The sequence below is a fragment of the Oncorhynchus tshawytscha genome, linkage group LG09 (assembly GCF_018296145.1).
Source record: "Oncorhynchus tshawytscha isolate Ot180627B linkage group LG09, Otsh_v2.0, whole genome shotgun sequence".
NCBI lineage: Eukaryota > Metazoa > Chordata > Actinopteri > Salmoniformes > Salmonidae > Oncorhynchus > Oncorhynchus tshawytscha.
Window position 1 is genome coordinate 81300764 of NC_056437.1, and position 20972 is coordinate 81321735.

The following is a 20972-nucleotide window of genomic DNA, read 5'->3' on the forward strand; positions in this document are numbered from 1 at the left end:
TACGTTGGTTCTACAGAATGACAAAAATCCAAAACACTTCATGGGAAGGTAAACAAACCATTTGTGGCATCATCCTCCTCAATTTCTAAAAAACATGGGGCATAGAGGCTTCTTGGTTAACAGGAAGCACAGACATAGTGTTCTAGTTCTATTGTATGTGTAGAGAAAAGCATATCATCCTCAGTCTGACAAGGATCCTGAGGATTCACAGGCAGCTGCTGCAGTTCATGTACAATTCATTTACTCACTTAAAAATAGAAATTTCAGTTGTAGGTATAACTGGCCTTAAAATGTAAATTATCTTGATACACTACAATGGTTTGTTACAATAAATACAAGCCTTATTCATTCATTGGTTTGTGTTTAGGAGTCAGAACAACAGCTGTAGTTGAAAAAAGGTGGTGGTGGTACATACCAGTCATAAATCTGCTATGCTCAGTCTGCATGTCGCCACTGTCATTTTTATTGTCAACATTTCCATACTGTATACTCAGGAAGAAATGTATTCATGAAAATGTGGCTTACAGCTTTGTGCTTCAAAAGCTGCAAAACCCACAACAGTAGTTTGATTGCAGTTGCCTCAAAATGTTTCTACTGTATACAAATTCCATTCTAGAATCAAAATCTAAACCTTAATACTCAGTAAAATAGCATATATACAAAAGAACAAGTCATTATGTAATTAACTGGTAAAACAAACATGAACAGTTGTCAAATATATTATTTTCATGGTATGTTGATGGAAGAGGAACAATGGTGGACTTGGGCCCTGGCTTGTCCTTTTGAGTAAAAACTAGCCTCTGGAGATACTGTATACACATAGAAAACACACACGCCCGCACACATTCACACAAGAACATACAGTTAATTCTGAAGACGCTAACAGACATGCCAGAGGGAAAGCAAAGAGTGTTCATTAAAATAGGTTTCAGGAAAAAAAATAATAATAAGGAAATTAACACATTTTAAAATACATTTTAAAAACATGTTGAAAGTAATAATATCCACGTTTTCCAATGCCTTGCTGCATAAATAATTGTCTGCATCCCAAGCCACGCTTCTATAATGGGCACTCTCACTCCAAATGTTTTACTTCATGGCGAGGACACTCAGTAGACCGGAAAGGAATGTTTATGTTGGCTTCACAGCCCTGGCATGATGTAGGCAATGTTGTCCAATGTGTTGGACTGAAAGAGACATAAAAGAAGAGAGAAATGTTTCAGGCTGGCCTTATGCAACACACTTGCTATCACACAATGTGCTGTCACTACAGCCACATATTTTTACTTTACAGCCCAAGTGGGAGATGAAACCTTTCAGAACAACATTTCAAATAGATGGTAAGATGTGAGTGATTTACCAAGACTTGGCGGGGACATCCGTTGAGCTGGGGGATCTGTGCTGTGAGGCAGGTCAGGGGTCCCAGGGCACACAAGATGGAGTCCAGCAGTACAGAGAGACTGCCTGACACCGCCACCATCCCCTGAGTGAGGTGAGAGAGCAGAGGCAGTTAGTCTAGTGGTCACATACACAAATCTTTGTTCAGTCTTTACTCATATGAACGTGATAATGAGACATTTCTGTTGTAGGTGAAGAGAGTACATTTGGACACAACAGCTAAGTTAAAAGATACAAGGAATAGGTGGTTGGTGTGTGTGTACCTCTGTCTCCTGTAATCGGTGGCCGATGAGGGACAGGGACTCTCCCAGTAGTTGCAGGTGGGCGGCCGCATCGATGGGGTCGACATCAGGGACCCGTGCTGGTGACAGGGACACACCCACAGACACCCGGTTGGGGGACACCAGCCCTGCTCCCAGCCCCATGCCCTTCATAGAGCCTGAGACACATACAAATACAACACACGCAGTGACCAACTGACCATGAGTGTCCTGTGGGCTACTGAGAGAGAGATAAAGCAGCATAGAGAAAGGACAGGACTACTGATTGACTTGGTATCCCTGTCTAAGCTGATAGAGCTGCAAGGCCAATGTGGCTGCAGATGGGCTCTTACTAGGGATGCACCGATATCACATTTTTGGTCGATACAGATATTGGATATTTCCCATGCCAAAAAACCCCAATAGCAATATTTAACATTTTAGCGGCATTTTAAGCATTCTAGTACAGTTAAATAGTTAACGCACACACATGGATGCAGCGGTCTAAGGCACTGCATCTCAGTGCAAGAGGCATCACTACAGTCCATGGTTCGAATCAGGCTGTATCACATCCGGACGTGATTGGTAGTCCCATAGGGCAGCACACAATTGGCCCAGCGTTGTAACATTTCACGTAAACCCTGTTTGTCTCCATCAAGTAGCAGTCCTTGTACCTAGCATTAAGCATGGTGGTGACACAGTAAAGAGGCTCAGAGAGAATGCCAGCGAATCGCTTGTTCACAGCCTAAGTTATAACCCCACGGTCGGTGTGGGCAGTTTTGTTGAGCAGATGTTTCAATGCCATGACAGAGTGTATCTGCTGCAGACGCAGTTGATTATCTTATTTCTCAGTCAGTTGTCGAATGGCACTAGAAGTGTGTTCATGTTTCCAAGTTTCAAACATTTTAAATGGAAATGGAAGCAGCGGAGTATGAGAACCAGCACATTCTTGAGCATGCAATACCGCGTTGACACACTGTGCTGTCAGACTCAACATTCTCATGGGGCTGACATCGCTGGTCCAAATGTCAGTCGTGACGCCCATAGCAAGTAGCATAATGAATTCCATTATCTTGGCGTTAATGGATTTTGCCTTTGTGTTGTCTCGCTGAAATGTTCTTACTCTTTCAAATGACTGCTCAACTTGAACTTGTTAAGTTGTTGGAAGTGTGCGCATAGTATTTTTCTGCTTTTGTTCTGTGTAGTGCTGTAGTCATCTACTTACATTATATACGTATGCACGCCAGCTTTGACACCGGTTTTGCACATCGGTGTTAAACTAGACATTGGGCCGATTTTTAGCTAATATCGTTTGATTCCGATATGCTCACCTATTTATCGTGCATCCCTAGCTCTTACCTTTGCTTTTGACACCATCTGTGGAGACTCTTACGTTTGACTGTGGTGGCCTCAGCTTGTTCTGCTTGTGCAAGGTACTGAGCTTTCTGCTTCCACACCTATGTGTATATAGAAGCAATTTAGGCCATGAACCATGACTCCGTAGCATAGTGCTGGTGCGCTATTCTTAAATTGATTTCAAATGTTTATTAGAATTATCAATCAACTCTCTTCCTAAATTGGTAATTTCAAGTGAAACTTACCAGTTTATCTTTTTCTGGGAGCTGTTTCCACACCTCTGCCAACCTTTTGCTCAGCTCCCCGAACACTGCAAACACAGTAAAGTCTTTCTCTAAATTTTGTATAACATATGTACCACAATCATTAATAGTTACAATGTAATTATAAAAAGGGATAACTCTGCCCACCTAGTCCCGGCTGCTCTGCATTGATGTTGACCCTGTACTCTTTACAGAACACCTGGTACGCTGTTGTGTTCTTCTTCTTGGGCTGAGAGAGAAAGGAGATGAAGTGTATATATATAAAGCATTTCGCTACAACAGCAATAACATCTGCTAAATCTTTGTATGTGACCAATCAAATTTGATTTGATATATTATATATATATATATATACACACACTGTACACAATGCAGGAAACACTGTCTAAAAGCCTAAACTACCAATCTGTTTTGGTTCTTACCTTATCTTTCTCCTTCTCGTGCTTTTCCCTTTCCCTCTCCTCCTTCTTTTTCTTCTTCTCCATCATTGCAACTTCATTACTTTGATGATGGTGAGTAAGGATGGGAGTAGGGATGGGGGCCCCCATGGCATACATTCCACCAGCTGCAGAGTGATTGGCTGAGCCATGGGTATGGGTGTGGCCCTCGATGGGTCCCCTGAGAAAGCATACAAGGAGCACATATTAGAATGCATAATTCAAGTAACTGTTGAAGTAACCAATGTTAAACATCTTTCTGCAATAGGACTAAGGCAGACTAGAGGCAGCGTTCCAAAGGTTTCTAATCACCTCCTGATCCTTTGTGTGCTTCTTCTCTCTCCCGCCTTTGTCTTTCTCTCTGTCCTTCTCTTTCTCCTTTTTCTTCTTGCTTTTCTTGCTCTTCTTCTTTTTCTTTGACAGATGCTTGTACGAGTCGTCTATCACCAGCTCTCCTGCCTCAGCTCCGCCCCGAGGGAGGAGAGCTGTCTCCCCATACCCACCGTAGTGCCCTGACACACAAGAGAGAGGGGCATAGGGTTCATGCAGGAATCAACACAAATACAGGAAAAGTGGTTAAGTGCACATACAAATGAGTTTCTAACCATGTCTCTCATAGCCAAAGGCCTTCTTACCCTCCACCTCCACTTCTTTCCCCACAACAGGCAGTGGATCTCGGCTCTGCATCTTCTTGGGGACTTTAGAGAGCTGCTTCCGGTCTCTGTCCTTCTCCTTTTTATCCCCCTTTTGAGGATGAGGAGGAGGGGGAGGAAAGGAAAGCCCCTCTCTTGACCTTCTCCTAGGCGAGACCATGAGTCATCCTCAGCCCATCCGGCTCACGTATGTTCAGGAGATCTCCTTTAGGGTACCGGTACCACCATGAAACAGAGACGACGACTTGGAGGGTGCTTTTTGGAAGAGGAGGATGAGGACATAGGGCGGGAATGAGAGGGGAGTGGCTGCCTTTTGCTTCCTCCGGTGCTCCCATCCGTTTGCGGTCTTTGGAGAAGTGGGAGGAAGAGGAAGGAAGGTAGGAGGGCTTGTGCAGGTGTGGGCTCGGTCTGAGCCGGTGGCCATTGGGGAGGTGATGGCCTGTAGGGAGCCATGGCTGTGTCTGTGGGATGGGAGGAAGACGCAGGAGGACAGGGAAGGGGAGTGGTCTGACGACTTTCGCTTCTTCTTGTGGGGAGGTGGGCCTGAGCCTCGCCAGTCTGTAAAGAACATAGTGAAGGGAGAGTGAGAACATAATGAATCGTTCAGCATAAAATTCACGCAGAAATAATTCAATCTTTTTTATTGACAGAGCAGAATACCTTCCTCCTTTACCTCTGTAATAGTAGTCTTCACTGTGTTTTTTTTCTTCTTCTTGTGAGAGTCCTCTCCCAATAAGAAAGGTTCTGAGTCCTAAATGAAAAAGTCAGGATTTGACTAAATTTACAACCAATGAAACTACATGGCACTTGATTTTGAAATTCAGTGCTCTGCTGCTGCTTTGGGCCGCTTTTGGAGGACTTAAGTAACCTGTGCAGCAATCTCCTCCTCCTCTCTGAGCAGGTCCTTGTATGATCTCCTCTTCTCTCTCTGACTGCGACCAGCCACAAGGCCCACTTCCCCTTCCATCCCTACCTCTGAGAAAGAGAGAGTTGTAATGCACACTGGGAAATTCAGGCATTGCATGACAATTGGAATGATGATGACTTTTAATAACTCAATTATTGACAGATTTCTTCAAAATAACATAAGAGGCACAAGAGGAAAGAACTGGCACAAATTACCAACTACTCCTTTCTTCTTGATCTCCTCAAAAGCCATGATCTCTCTTTTCTCCTCAACAGGGTTGCCCGTCTCTCTGTGTCACTAACAAAAGCAAGATATTAGAACACAGTCATAGGGATATGGAGGAAACATCAGCCACTGACTCAGCCAATATAACACATACATGCAACTTGTGGCTTGGAGCAGTTTTACTGCAAAATACAGGTTATTTACATTTCACTGTGAACTGAAGGATGTCAAAAATAAGAGACAGACAACAATAAAGAAGTATTTTAACACTAAATTGATCAAACTGAGTAAGCCCCTTCAAAAAGCAAGAACTGCCTTGTTACAACTCGCCACCACATATGGGTGATGAGAGAGGACATTCAATTGCTGTCTCTCCTTAAACTTTGGATAACCGTCTACACTGATAAATGGCATGCTTGAGCCTATAGTAATAATAGATACATTACAAAACTGAAGTGTGTTTAGGCAATTGAAGGATAAATTCCCGCCTACTTTCGAAAAAACACACAAACACACCCCCTTTCATTAGCTGAGAGTCCCTAACTCCCAACATTTGCAACCTCTTCTAACTCGTATTGCTGATTATGTGCTGGGTTATGCGGAAGGTACTGCAATAGCAGTCCGTGGCTTCTGGTGGAGCTAGGCCTATGTCAGTCTAAACGGACAAATAAATAAATGTTCATGCATTTGGTTCATAAATTCTGTTTTAGCATGCTGACGTGAGAATATGTGAATTTTACTGTCGCAAAGAGAGAAGAAATGTACAATTATATGTAATTTTACTACCTCTCCGGATTCACCAATTTACGCGGTTCCAGTCGCCATCTTTGATATCAGTCAACAACGCTGCGTGTCGACAGAGGGAGGGACTTGACTGGGATGTAGCGAATCACAACAATGAAATCGTGTACGTTATTGTAGTGCACAATGTCAATTGGCTGGAAATATACATTGCGTCTATTAATTTCAAGATATTGTAGCCAATATGTAACAATTACTTTTCATTTACTAATTCTATGAATGGATAATGATAACTGCATTAACTGACAATGCATATTGATGTTACACCATCTTTTTCTTATAAAGCAGAGGCAACAAATATTTCCAAATATTTTATTAATCCATTAACTCAGATTGTTACAACCATTTACAACAATGACCAAGATTCATTTTTACAGTAAACATTCATGTACAACACATGCAAGGCAACAGAAAAAAAGACCCGTACACAAAGATGTTGAGAGGAAGACCAACACAACAATCGAGGGTAATGAGTTCATAAAGATTTTTATTATTTACTTTATCACAGTAGTATTAACATTACCCCGCCGTAAACAGAAGAATGTATCCGCAAAGAGAGCCTCCTCTACCTATCCCCCAAATTCTGCTTCTGTAGACTGAGTGATGTGAAGCTGGCCAGCAAGTCAGTTACCTCATCAACCTGAAATAGAAGAGAAGCCATAATTGTCACCTATGAAGGCTCATTCAGTCCTGTAACAAGTAATCAGAATGATACCAAAAAACATGTGTGTGTGTGAGAGAGTGAGTTAAACACAAATGTGTCTTACCTGTTCTTTGGTGCGTGTGTGCTGCAGCTGTGTTGAGATATGATCCAGTCTCTCTCTGGCCTCACTCTGTCCCATCACATTCAGGTACTCCCTCAGCATCTGAATGATCTACAGAGCCATGGAGAGAGAGCATTTCAGACTGCACAAATAAATGTTGGTATACTAATGTTTACATAGTGCTGTTGTAATAACCCCTTACTACCTGTGTGACCTCCCCTCTAAGAGTTTCTATACTCCTTGAGTCTCCTTCCTGCAGGATGTTGAGTTTGGAGCGTGCCAGGTGCAGGGGGGTCCTTCCTGCTCGGTCTAGGGCATCCACACGTGCGCCTGAACAGAAACACAGCATTAACAAGTTATCATTAGCAGGTGTACAGTGTGTATGTCCATGTGTCTTCATACCGTGAGGCTTCTCACCTCCTCTCAGCAATGTGGTGATTACAGGCACGTGGTTGGTACAGGCGCTGCAGAGACAGGTGCAGAAGTGGAAAGATTGTGGAAAATATACATTTTTCAGACATGAAAGTTCAATCAAAATAAAATGTTATCTTTTACTTTTCTGCTATTGGGACCTAAAGTAGAAATGTTGTACACCCATGAACTGAATGCTATACTTTCAGTACGTGTTGTTCTTACCCAGATGAAGAGGGGTGTTCCCAAGGCCATCCCGCTGGTTAGGGTCAGCGCCGGTAGCTCGAAGAAGTTGCACTGGAAGGAAGGGGACGCAGTTAATCATTTGTTCACAGAAATGCTGCTGTGATTATCAGTTCATAACAATGTCATTACTGTTGAGTAATGAATCATGAGAGCCCTTGCACTTCTCACTTTGACTTACCGATGCTCTCTTTCCATTACAGGAGGAGAAGTGGAGGCTGTTCTTCCTTTGTCATCTGCTGCACAAGGGTCTATGTCTTCTAGAAGAAGCCTGCGCACTGGATAAAAAAGAGACAGAAACGTTAAACACCTGAACGGGATACCATATATTACTTAGTCTTGTTAAGTCTCACAATAGTTATTTTCCAGTGCCTAGTGCCTAATCCGTATCAATGTCGTTTCCATTGGCAGCGTCTCAAACCTCTTCACCGCTAGAGAGAATGAACAAACAAGCCAAAGGTTAGGTAAACATCCGGTAGAATGCTAAACTCTGTGCTTTGAGTGTTGACATGCCTATCATCATCTGATGTATTAGGCTAGTATAATGCATACTGATGATACTTTTGTCAAAGTTCAGGAGCCATAGGCAGATGCCTTGCATGACATCCCGTCCCTCCACAGCATTCATACAGCTTTACACTATTCATACAGCTTTACACCTCATGACTGGGTGTGGAATTCACAGCTCTCTCCATCAACACAATATTTTTCTCCAATGTTGAGTGTGTGGAGTTTCTGTACCATAAATATCTTTTCCAATGGGCCCCACATTTCGCCGGGCTCTCCTTGTCGCCTCGCTCTACACCCTGTCACCTTCCCGGGTTTGCTGCTCGCCACACGCACCTAATCAACTCGACTGGGTTCCCAGCAAGTGGAGGTACCGGCAGTTCTTGTTCAGCGGTCTGTCCTGTACGACTCAACCTCACGGTGCCCTCTCCAAAGCCAGTTATCCCAAATCCCTCAGCAGCACTTCCATCCACCCTCTCATCATGTATCTTTAGTTCACCCCCTTTCTCATCTGCTTCTTTTGGTCCAGTCTCCACCGTGTATTCACCCTCGGAGCTTGAACGTTCATCGTCAGAAGCTCTTGCAACAATTGGACTCCACCCGTCCATGTTCAACGACTCATGTGTAAGATTTATTTGGGGTTTCACTCTTCAAATGATCCTCGTTCGCAAGCCAGTACTAGGAGCTACAAGAGTCATTTATGTTGATGAACTGACTTGCAACTTTGAATACGTCGTTTATTTTCTCTGCGTTGCCATCGCTGGCTCTAGAACATCAATACAGAAACGATTCTACGCATATCTACCATTGTGGTTCATATGTTCATGCTTTGAATTCAAGATACGTCCTGTTACAAGAACCAAAATGTCTCCTGTTTCATAATTTCAATTATCACGAGAACAAGCCGTAAAGGCGGTCATATTGTAAAGAGAAACGTTGACAATTACTATTACCAATCAGAGCCTACGTTGTTCGTTCTCTCGAAACAAAGCACCCACCCCCGTGCAAAATAAGCAAATGAGCAAGCAGGACAGGCGGGATGTGTGCTACACTATTCAATATCGGGTTAGTTCTAGTTCTATAGGACCATAATCTTAACCCTTACCCTAATCATTATGCGTCCCAAAGATCCCGGATAGCAAGGAACATAGAATATCTTCCATCAAATTTGATATTATGAATAAATCATGGATGCTGTTACACTCAAGAAATCTTGAAAACAGATACAATTTAGAGTGAAGAAATTCAAGAAATATGATTTTGCCATGTACGCTGTATAATACTACAAAACATGGAAACATCTGAGCATTATGTTCTCTCTCTTTAATGTCTTACATCTGTTGCAACAGACAATAAAGTAAGCAGATAAATAACAGTAGTAGGCCTACACAAATAGTATAAAAAATAAATAATGCATAATTCATAGATCACAATGCAATTGAAACCCAACATCACCCATACTGTTTGTACACACATTCAAATCTAAAGTTCCATCATATAAAACATGCCACAATTTAGTGTAATATATAAATATGATTTAAGGAATAAAATGGGATAAGCAGTCAACTCTCAGAGGAATCAGGATGGTTGTTCAACCAAAATATTTGGAATATACAGTCAAAGTTTGAACACACCTACTCATTCAAGGGTTTTTTTCTTTATTTTTACTTTTTTCTACATTGTACAATAATAGTGAAGACATCAAGACTATGAAATAACACATACGGAGTCATGTAGTAACCAAAAGTGTTACAAATATAAAAACATATTTTAGATTCTTCAAAGTAGCCACCCTTTGCCTTGATGACAGCTTTGCACACTCTGGGCATTCTCTCAACCAGCTTCATGAGGTAGTCACCTGGAATGCTTTCCCAACAGTCTTGAAGGAGTTAACACATATTCTGAGTACTTGTTGGCTGCTTTTCCTTCACTCTCCGGTCTAACTCATCCCAAACCATCTCAATTGGGTTGAGGTCGGCTGATTGTGGAGGCCAGGTCATCTTATGCAGCACTCCATCACTCTCCTTCTAGGTCAAATAGCCCTTACACAGCCTGGAGGTGTGTTTTTGGTTATTGTCCTGTTGAAAAACAAATGATAGTCCCACTAAGTACAAACCAGATGGGATGGTGTATTGCTGCAGAATGCTGTGGTAGCCATGCTGGTTACGTGTGCCTTGAATTCAAAATAAATCACTGACAGTGTCACCAGCAAAAGCACGCCCACACCATCATACCTCCTCCTCCATGCTTCATGGTGGGAAACACACATGCAGAGATCATCCGTTCACCTACTCTGCGTCTCACAAAGACACGGCAGTTGGAACCAAAAATCTCAAATTTGGACTCATCAGACCAAAGGACAGATTTCCACCAGTCTAACGTCCATTGCTCGTGTTTCTTGGTCCAAGCAAGTCTCCTCTTCCTATTGGTGTCCTTTAGTAGTGGTTTCTTTGCAGCAGTTCGACAATGGCCTGATTCACGCAGTCTCCTCTGAACAGTTGATGTTGAGATGTGTCTGTTACTTGAACTCTGTGAAGCATTTACTTGGGCTGCAATCTGAAGTGCAGTTAATTGCCGATTTCTGAGGATGGTAAATCTAATTAACTTATCCTCTGCAGCAGAGTTCAGAGGTAACTCTGGGTCTTCCTTCCTGTGGCGGTCCTCATGAGAGTCAGTTTCATCATAGCTCTTGGTTTGCACTTCAAGAAACTTTCAGAGTTCTTGATATGTTCCATTTTGACTGACCTTCATGTCTTAAAGTAATGATGGACTGTCATTTGCTTATTTGACCTGTTCTTGCCATAATATGGACTTGGTCTTTTACCAAATAGGGCTATTTCTATACCAACCCTACCTTGTCACAACACAACTGATTGGCTAAAATGCATTAAGCAAAGAAATTCCACAAATGAACTTTTTGAAATTCATTCCAGGTAACTACCTCATGAAGCTGGTTGAGAGAATGCCAAGAGTGTGCAAAGCTGTCATCAAGGCAAAGGGTGGCTACTTTGAAGATTCTGAAATATAAAATATATTTTGATTTGTTTAACAATTTTTTGGTTACTACATGATTCCATGTGTTATTTCATAGTTTTGATGTCTTCCCTATTATCGTACAATTTAGAAAATAGTAAAAATTAAGAATAACCCTGGAATGAGTAGGTGGTCCAAACTTTTGACTGGTACTGTATATACAAACTGAGTGTACAAAACATTAAGAACACCTGCTCTTTCCATGACACACTTATTGGTGTCACTTGTTAAACCCACTTTAATCAGTGTAGATGAAGGGGAGGAGACAGGTTAAAGAAGGATTTTTAAGCATTGAGACATGGATTGTGTATGTGTGCCATTCAGAGGCTGAATGGGCAAGACAAAATATCTAAGTGCCTTTGAACAGAGTATGGTAGTACGTGCCAGGCGCACTGGTTTGTGTCAATAACTGCAACACTGCTGGGTTTTTCACACTCAACAGTTTCCCGTGTGTATCAAGAATGGTCCACCACCCAAAGGATATCTAGCCAACTTGACACAACTGTGGGAAGCATTGGAGTAAACATGGGCCAGCATCCCTGTGGAACGCTTTCGACACCTTATAGTCCATGCCCCGACAAATTGAGGCTGTTCTGAGGGCAAAAGAGGGAGTGGAACTCAATATAAGGAAGGTGTTCTTAATGTTTTGTAGACTCTGTATATATTCATGGACATTATAATGGGAGGTAGATAATGTCTTGGGACATCAAAACTGTCATAGGCTTAGTTTTGGGATCCTTGGGTAAACAATCAGAAGTCGAGGTTTATTGCAGAGGACACTGAGGCTCCAGCTCGTGTAAGGTAATTAGGGAACGCTGGGTCTGTGTCTGTGGATGCAGAGTCCTGTCCTCCAGGCATTAGCCCAGCTTCATAGGCATGCTGCCACAGCTGACTATTCCTAACAATCCCATGCTTTCTCAGGTATCCCTGACGACAAAACAGGGGTGGCTTTCGATTGGTAAGGGATAAGCGGAAACATGACTCTGTGGGGAGAAGAAACAAGTTTGTTTTACACATTGTAAAACAGTAATCAAGTATTTGAGTGTGCAGAACCATAATAAAACAGTAATAACACAGATCCTGTATGACAGTATGTCACAAGTGAACAAACAAATCCTGTGTGATATAAATAGATGAGTAGGAGGTACTGTATATGGAAATATAAAGGACATATCCTAAGAGCATACTAAGAGCATATCTACCCTAGTATAATAAGGTGTTGTAATGAGGGATCAGATAAGGACATGCTCTACCTGCATAGAAGGCCCTGAGGTCAGTGTGGAGACAGTGTTCCAGGAAGCGCCGCAGTGGCTGGCTGTGGGAGATGGGCCCATCCCACTCAGTCAAGAAGTCCTCGATCATGTGATGCACTGCCTTGGGCCGTGGCAGTGGCCAGCCAACAGGACGGTGTCTCATGTCCCTCTCTGTTTAGGATGGCAGACAAATTAAACAATAACATGTATTTGTTTTTGCATACATACGTAGGTTTGAATGCTGACGTCATACCACAAAGATGCCTTGTACTATACACAGAAATATTCTTAATTTGAATGTCATTACTTAACTTAGTTTTTAATACAACCATAAGGCCAAACTGTTTGTACTCTTCATAAAGATTCTAACATTCTCACACTCACCAGTGGGAAGTTTGTAGTAGTAGTATAGAACAGGGTGGAGGAAGTTGGACCTCCAGGCACGGGTCCACTCTGACTCTGCCCTGCCAGGAGCCAGTGAGTCTGTGCGGTTCAGCCCGTACTGTAAAACCAGAACCAGCAGCCCATGCTTGGAGAGCTGGTGGCCAGACAGAGAAAGAGAACTGGGGCAGGGCCTGGAGGAAACTCCTCCAGGTACTCACAGTGAGCTGACAGGAAAGGAAGATTATTCAAAAGTTAAACTGGTTCACAAATGGATTAATTTAGGCTGCGTTTACACAGGCATCCCAATTCGGACCTTTTTACACTGGTTGGTATTTTTACCAATTACATCAGATCTTTTTCACATCAGATCGTTTTCAGAGCTGCTCAGATTGGTCAAAAATACAGATTGGTGAAAAAAAAAGCAGAATTTGGCTGCCTGTGTAAACACAGCCTTAGTGAACATAAATCAGGATATCTATAGGCAATCAATCAATGTGAGATTCATTGGTAGAGAAAGGTAAATTACCATGAGGGACTATAATCATGAAGAAAATGTGCACAGTGGTTCAGCACTACTTACCCTCTTAGTAAAATGATGTCTCCAAGTACCCCCAAACATTTGGTATGAATCCGGAGGCCTCATTGACCCTCCTCAACAGCCAGGACTGCAGCTGATGATTGACAGTTTGATTGCTGGCCAGGAGTTGCTATGTGCGCTCTCAAGGACTCTATGTACAGCACGCACTAAGGTGGAACACATAACAAAGTTACAACAATAAATAGTGAAAAAAAACACATTTTTGTCGATAAAAACATTATTTTATAGACAAATTTGTAATTTAGAAGTTTTTCCCCCCTTTACAGGCAGTTACTAACTATACAGAAGTCAGGTGTACTCTTGTCTACGTTGTAATACCAGCAGTTTGAATGGTTACCTGTGTATCGGAGCCATGGATGAACCCCCTGCAGAAGAGCGATAGTCTCTTGAGTGGGCTGCCGTCCCCAGAACAAAAGGTCTGGGTTCCCCGCCCTCGTACCAGGCTGTCACCCTGGCAACCGCCCCCTGGCACCCTCACTGCTTGGTGGGCGGGCCGAGCTAGAGATTAACGGTATCACATTAGGACAGACTGACATTTATCTGACTGAAACAGCATAGCTTTTCAATGAAAATGATATAATAGAAGATCCACCACTTCCATAGAAAACAAGAACTTTAACAGAACTATTTTCGCATTATGTAAAAGACATGCCACTAAAATGATCATTTACATACCCATCAAAGATGCTGAAGTTGAACCGGAACCCCAGGCAGCGGATCACACGATCATATGGCTGACGGAGAGAGAAGTTGTCATTGTGGTACACAGGCAGGTTTGTCAGCTGTGACCTTTGAACTGTTCTTCCATCCAAACTGTCCAGTAGCTCAGCTAGAGTAAAGACAACTTGCCACGCTTGTCCTTCCCACTGGATCTGCACTTCCACTTCTTTCTGCCTGGGCGCTTCTTTTCATCCTCTCCATTCCTGGCCCGATAGCAATGTCCTCAAGGCCTCCCTCCACCCAGCCCATCCAAGGGACTTTGGCTGGTACGTGTCTAGCAGCTCATTGTTCACAGCTCTGTGGAAGAGAGGAAAATAGGTCACTTTGATATGAACAGATTATGCTAAAGGGAATAGCAACATACTCCGATCTAAAACACTGCTGCAGGAGTACTAAATCAGTGAAACAAAAGAAAGAACAATTGGTAGGAGAGGACAATATGGGAGTCAAAAGCTGATGATGCCTCTCAGTACCTGAGGTCTCCGACGTAGTGTGTCTGCCAGGCTAGGCGGACCGGGCTCGGGCTGTAGAGATGGATCCGGCTGGCCCGACCCAGGATGCTCTGAGCTGTTTCAAATGCTGAGTTCCCCTTACCCAGGATCAGCACGGCCTGGTCCTTATACTCCTCTGGGTCCACAGGGATGGACTCATAGCCCTCCACCAGGTCTGAGCCCTCAAACTGGACCTTCTGAGGATCCCACAGTCCCGTGGACACCAGGAGGACTCTGTGGGTCAGGAAAGAAAGAGAGAGCGAATCATCTCTTTAAATAGGATGCATAATTGGAAATTGTTCCATATTTCAACCTTTTACATTAGAGATATGTGTATAGATATAACACAGTACCTGCATGTATGGTCAGTCACGCTGGTCAGTCAGTATATATCCCCTGCCTCTAGGTGATTCAGACTCTGAGGCCCTGATCTTCCCGATGTCCACCCCATACTGGACCTTCAGCCCCAGCTCCTTCACATACATGGAGAGGTAGCGGGGAATGAGTCTGCCTGGGTAGAGCTCCCGGCTGACTCGCTGAAGCAGCAGGTCGGGCCTGTCACTCGGGAGGAGTTCAATCGTGACGAAGGTTGAACTCGCGGTTCCGCCTCCTATGTGTAGATCTTGTTGATGCTGATGAGTTTCCTGTGTCGAGGGTATCTTTAAAGGGAGAAAAAAACATCCATGAGATACAAACACATGTTCATGTACATGGTGTAGGTCAGAACATATTTCTATGAGCAGGGCAATAGAGAAAGTTGCATCATTGTTGCACTCTCACAAAATACCTTGCTGAGTTGGAAAATTGATTCAGCAAGTGCAATACCCGATATAGTCAACACCCATTACTACAGAGGCACTCACATATTGAAGAAGCTCCCTGGTCCAGAGTTCCTCTCCAAGATGATGTATTCTCTCTGACTCTTGGAGAGAAAGTGACCCATCTGAAGGCCGGCAGGCCCGCCCAAGCACACAGTAGTCATGGTGACGGTGCTGTTGTGACTGTGGTAGTCAATCATGAAAACATTGAACTAGGGCGACCAGGCGGCTAGGAGAAGAAGGATAGGGGAATCCATTACCTATAAATGAGTAAAAGGCAATGAAGGCATTTAATGGTGGGAGAGTGGGTTTAGTCATTGCAATATCCTGGTGACAATAATCAACGGCAATTTTAAGTTTTGAAAGCTGCAATCTGAAAAATATCCACTGGCGAGCAGCAACTATATTATTGTCAAAGTTATGCAACTCTTTTCAATGGATTTACCAACATAAGAAGGTCAAATGAAATGACATATCAGATAGCAGTATTGTTCAAGGAGTGGAAGAACAGAGAAACTACGACAATAGCGGCTTCATGGGGTGTATCCCCGTGCTTTGCCTTGAAACTCTGGCCCGACATCATAACTCCTCGACATGAGGATGCAGCTGCATTAGACCGCTGGTTGAGAAGGCTCCACGAGCACAAAACACACAGCATATCTATTAAAGTAGGATGTTTTACCTTTCACTGCAGTAGTTCCCTCCTCATCTAATCCCATATAATTTTGCATTTGGTCTGTAAATAAAACTCTCCAACAACCTATAGTCTGAATTTCATAACGGAGCAACCATCCCTTGATACTACACTCCAGCATACCACAGTATTCTGACTAATAAACGCTGCTCTATTCTGCCAATAAGAGCTTGTGTGTAAAATAGAGGGCGTGATAAAATTTAAAGTGATGGACAAGAAATGTTCCATACTTTGATACAGAAAGTATCAAGTAGCAAAAGTAACACATTTGACATTTTACATTCTTTATTACAATGTTATAAACTTTGTAATGTTGCAATTTTTGAGATTTTGCGATAATTGTAGTAGTTTGATATTGTTTGTTAGTGAAATACATACTAATCATCATCAAAATGTTAATTAAGTGAAACATAGCATGCATATTATTATAATATCATAAACACAATTAACTATTCATAAAATTCTCATGCCTAGAAATTGCTCTTATGTTTGCCTTCTGCAACTGCAACATACATTTCTGTTGAGTCATGGTATCCCCCTTCTCTATTTTGTTGAGACCTGTTGAATCAGGTTATCTATAGATTGGTAATAGATCAATAGATAAATAATAGACAAATATATGGTAAATCATACAAATTGAATGTTGAACACAAGAGTTTACAATGTAATCCCCGGAAATGAATTTTGACCTGCAGTTAGTCATTTGTGGCTGAAACGTTGTACCAACACAAAGTTCAATGAACACAATGGGAAAAAGAATTGGATTAAATTGGATTATTTTAACCATTGAGTCCTGCCTGCAGTTAAATCAGCATATTGAATCACTCTAGTTATTCAGTCGTGAAGAGGGCACAACAAAGCCTATTCCCTTTCAGGAACCTAAAAAGATTTGGCATGGGTCCTCAGATCCTCAAAAGGTTCTACAGCTGCAACACTGGTTGCATCACTGCCTGGTATGACAACTGCTCGGCCTCCAACCGCAAGGCATTACAGAGGGTAGTGCGTACGGCCCTGTACATCACTGGGGCTAAGCTGCCTGCCATCCAGGACCTTTACACCAGGCGGTGTCAGAGGAAGGCCCTAAAAATGGTCAAAGACCCCAAGCCACCCGAAGTCTAGGACAAAAAGGCTTCTCAACAGTTTTTACCCCCAAGCCATAAGACTTTTGAACGGGTAACCACATGTCTACCCAGACTATTTGCATTGTGTGCCCACCCCAACTACTCTTTTACATTGCTGCTACTCTCTGTTCATCATATATAAGCATAGACACTTTAACTATACATTCATGTACACACTACCTCAATTAGCCCGACCAACCAGTGCCCCAGCACATTGGCTAACCGGGCTATCTGCATTGTGTCCCGCCACCCACCAACCCCTCTTTGACGCTACTGCTACTCTCTGTTCATCAAATATGCATAGTCACTTTAACCATATCCACATGTACATACTACCTCAATCAGCCCGACTAACTGGTGCCTGTATATAGCCTCGCTACTGTATATAGCCTCGCTACTGTATATAGCCTCGCTACTGTTATTTTTCACTGTCTTTTTACTGTTGTTTTTATTTCTTTACTTACCTATTGTTCACCTAATACCTTAATTTGTATTTTTTTAGAAATTGCACTGTTGGTTAGAGCCTGTTAGTAAGCACTTCACTGTAAGGTCTACTACACGTGTTGTATTCGGTGCACGTGACAAATAAACTTTGATTTGATTTGATTCATCTTCAGAAGACTAAAAGGTACATACAACAAGAGCACAAAACATTAGAAACATGACATTCCAGGTGAAAGTTATGATCGCTTATTGATATTACCTGTTAAATCCACTTCAATCAGTGTAGATGAAGGGGAGGAGACAGGTTAAAGAAGGATTTTCAAGCCTTGAGACAATTGAGACATATATTGTTTATGTACACCATTCAGAGGGGGAATGGGCAAGACAAAAGTTAAGTGCCTTTGAACAGGTTTTGGTAGTAGGTGCCAGGCGCACTGGTTTGAGTGTGTCAAGAACTGCAACGCTGCTGGGTTTTTCACACTCAACAGTTTCCTGTGTGTATCAAGAAGGGTCCTCCACCCAAAGGACATCCAGCCAACTTGAAACAAATGTGGAAAGCATTGTAATCAACATGGGCCAGAATCCCTGTGGAACATTCTGGATTACAGACATGGAGACTGTCAACTCGGCACGGAAAGATGATATGCAGAACCCTGGCAGGTACAGTCATTTTGTAATGAATGGTCGATATGTTTACTAGATTATTGTATTTCAGACCAGGTCAGGGCTGATATATGGTAAAGTAAAGGTATTGAACATACAGAACACAATTACTAACTGCAAACTCTGTGCTCACATTGACTGTACTCAGGTAAATCAGGATGTCTTCCTAATGTTCTCCATCTCTCCTCAGGGATTTGTCAGAACAGATAAAAGCATCGACTAAAGAGATCCATGTCAGGGCAGAAAACACCCAACTGATGCTGAGCTATCAGAAGGGACAGATAACTCTTCCGCAGTACAAGGTGAGAAAAGCCCATCTGAGAGTATATTAAAAACCACTTGCCAAAATAATTTACAGTGGTTTCCATATTATGAACGGCCTAGAATGCCTTTTGTTTAACTTTCTACATAGTCATGGAAAATGAGCACTCACTGTGTACTAAGTATTCATCTGTAACCCCTCTTTTCCATGGCAGCTTCTTCTGTGTTCCCTCTACGAGATCTACAAAGCACTGGAAGAGGAGATGGACAGAAATGCTTCACACCCAGGTGTCGCACCAATATACTTCCCCCAGGAACTGGCCCGACTGGAGACACTAGAGAGAGATCTGGAACACTTCTTTGGACAGGAGTGGCAAAAGAGAGTCATCATTCCTGCTGCAACACACAGATATACACAGAGACTTCGCAAGGTACAGGCTATAGATATACCAACATGCAGGGTAGGCACACTATCTTAATTGTGTACCTGCTTAGTAATAACAATTTATTTGTTTCCCTCTTCAGATTGGTGAAGGCAATCCTAAATTGCTGGTGGCCCACGCCTATACCCGTTACCTAGGTGACCTGTCAGGAGGACAAGTATTGGGGAAGATTACCCAGAAGTCAATTGGGTTAAGCAGCGGAGAGGGACTGTCGTTTTTCTCCTTCCCTGGAGTGTCAAGCCCTAACCGCTTCAAGCAGCTGTACAGGAGCAGAATGAACAGCATCGAGCTGACCAAGGAGGAGAGGGATGGGGTGCTGGAGGAGGCTATAATGGCCTTCGACCTCAACATCCAGGTGAGTGAAAGAGAAGAGGTTGGAAGCAAACTGGGTAAGAACATAGGTTATGGGAACTAATACAGTAATGAAAAGTCACTATGAAAAGTTCTACAGCTGTACCATTGAGAGCATCTTGACTGGCTGCATCACTGCTTGGTATGGCAACTGCACTGCCCTTGATCGCATGGCGCTACAGAAGTTGGTGCGGACAGCCCAGTACGTCACTGAGGCCGAGTTCCCTGCCATTCAGGACCTCTATATCAGGCGGTGTCAAAGGAGGGCCTGGAAAATCGTTGAATACTCCAGCCTCCCAAGTCATATACAGTTCTCTCTGCTTCTGCACTGCAAGCGGTACCGGTGCATCAAGTCTGCCAGGCTTTATCCCCAAGCCATAAGACTGCTAAATAGCTAACTAAATAGCTACACAGAGTTGACCCTTGTATTTTATTTTTGCACTGTGTATGCACACTCCAAGACACAAACTCACTCACACACAAATAATATGCACATACATTTATAGACTCTACACAGACACACTCACATACTATCATCATACACACTGCTGCTACTGTTTTATCATATATCCCTATGCATATCTACCGATATCACTCCAGTATCCATGCACATTTTAAATATGGTTCTGGAACTGACTGTCCCTGTATTATAGTATGCTTTCTCGTTTTCTTATTTATTTTTCTCATGTTTTTGTTCTACTTTATTTTAGTATTACATTCTTATTCTGTATGTTGGAGGTGGAAGACCTTACAAGATAGGCATTTCATATTAGCATGCACGTGACATTCGGGTAAAGACTAAACATAACTGTGCGGGAAGTGAAACTGGGAAGGTCTAGTGAACGATGCAGTGTAAGCGTGTTACTGGGTGCCATCGCATATCGCTGATGATTGTGTTCTTTCATTGGAGTCTTCAGGTCTTTGATGATCTACAGAAAATGTTAAGGGTCACAGAGGAAGCTTATGGTAAGTACAAGCTCATATGCTGATTGGAAATGTGTGATCTTTTGCCTTCCTTTTGTGTTATAGAAAGGTATTACTTTGCTTTTGCAGGGGACCAAGAAAAGGCCGAGACACCAGCTATCATCTCCTCTTTGTCCATCATGCAGTTGTCACTGGGTATTTGTGTTGCTTTAGCAACAGTCAGAATGGGTATCTATGTATTCTAAAGCCTTGAAATAGGTCCTTAAATATGTATTTTTATGTAGTTGACAGAATCACTTCACTAGTCATAACCACCTAAGGGTGTGTGCACTTACAGCACTTTGTCACGACTTTTTAAAAAAACACCTAAGGCAATCTTAAAATGAAAATTGACATGTATTAATTGCAATATCTTTGTATATGTATCATTAAAGATTATGCACACCATTTCAACATAAGAAATGTCTAAATAAAGAAGTTTGCTATTTATTTTCAAAACAAAATACCTTACACAATGATTCTAACGTTAACAATCTTTAGGGCATTCTC

At 42.5% G+C, this 20972-nt stretch overlaps 1 protein-coding gene and 3 pseudogenes across 1 annotated transcript; 1 reads left to right on the forward strand and 3 right to left on the reverse strand.

The window, feature by feature from the left end:
- Positions 1 to 441: 441 nt before the first annotated feature.
- Positions 442 to 6370, reverse strand: LOC121847241 (annotated as a pseudogene).
- A 228-nt stretch (positions 6371 to 6598) lies between these two features.
- LOC121847243 lies at positions 6599 to 9054 on the reverse strand (annotated as a pseudogene).
- A 2758-nt stretch (positions 9055 to 11812) lies between these two features.
- On the reverse strand, positions 11813 to 16102 carry LOC121847289 (annotated as a pseudogene).
- Positions 16103 to 18372: 2270 nt separating this feature from the next.
- Positions 18373 to 20903, forward strand: LOC112234596 (heme oxygenase). Its single transcript, XM_042327634.1, has 6 exons — positions 18373 to 18441; positions 18635 to 18746; positions 18921 to 19136; positions 19231 to 19503; positions 20417 to 20465; positions 20553 to 20903. The coding sequence occupies exons 1-6, from the start codon at positions 18392 to 18394 to the stop codon at positions 20666 to 20668; spliced, it is 816 nt and encodes a 271-aa protein (XP_042183568.1). The 5' UTR covers positions 18373 to 18391; the 3' UTR covers positions 20669 to 20903.
- Positions 20904 to 20972: the final 69 nt, after the last annotated feature.

Coding starts and splice junctions, on each gene's coding strand:
- LOC112234596 (XM_042327634.1), top strand. CDS start 18,392: ATGGAGACTGTCAACTCGGCACGGAAAGATGATATGCAGAACCCTGGC. Junction 19,504..20,416: donor CCTTCGACCTCAACATCCAG/GTGAGTGAAAGA, acceptor TGGAGTCTTCAG/GTCTTTGATGATCTACAGAA. Junction 20,466..20,552: donor GGTCACAGAGGAAGCTTATG/GTAAGTACAAGC, acceptor TTGCTTTTGCAG/GGGACCAAGAAAAGGCCGAG.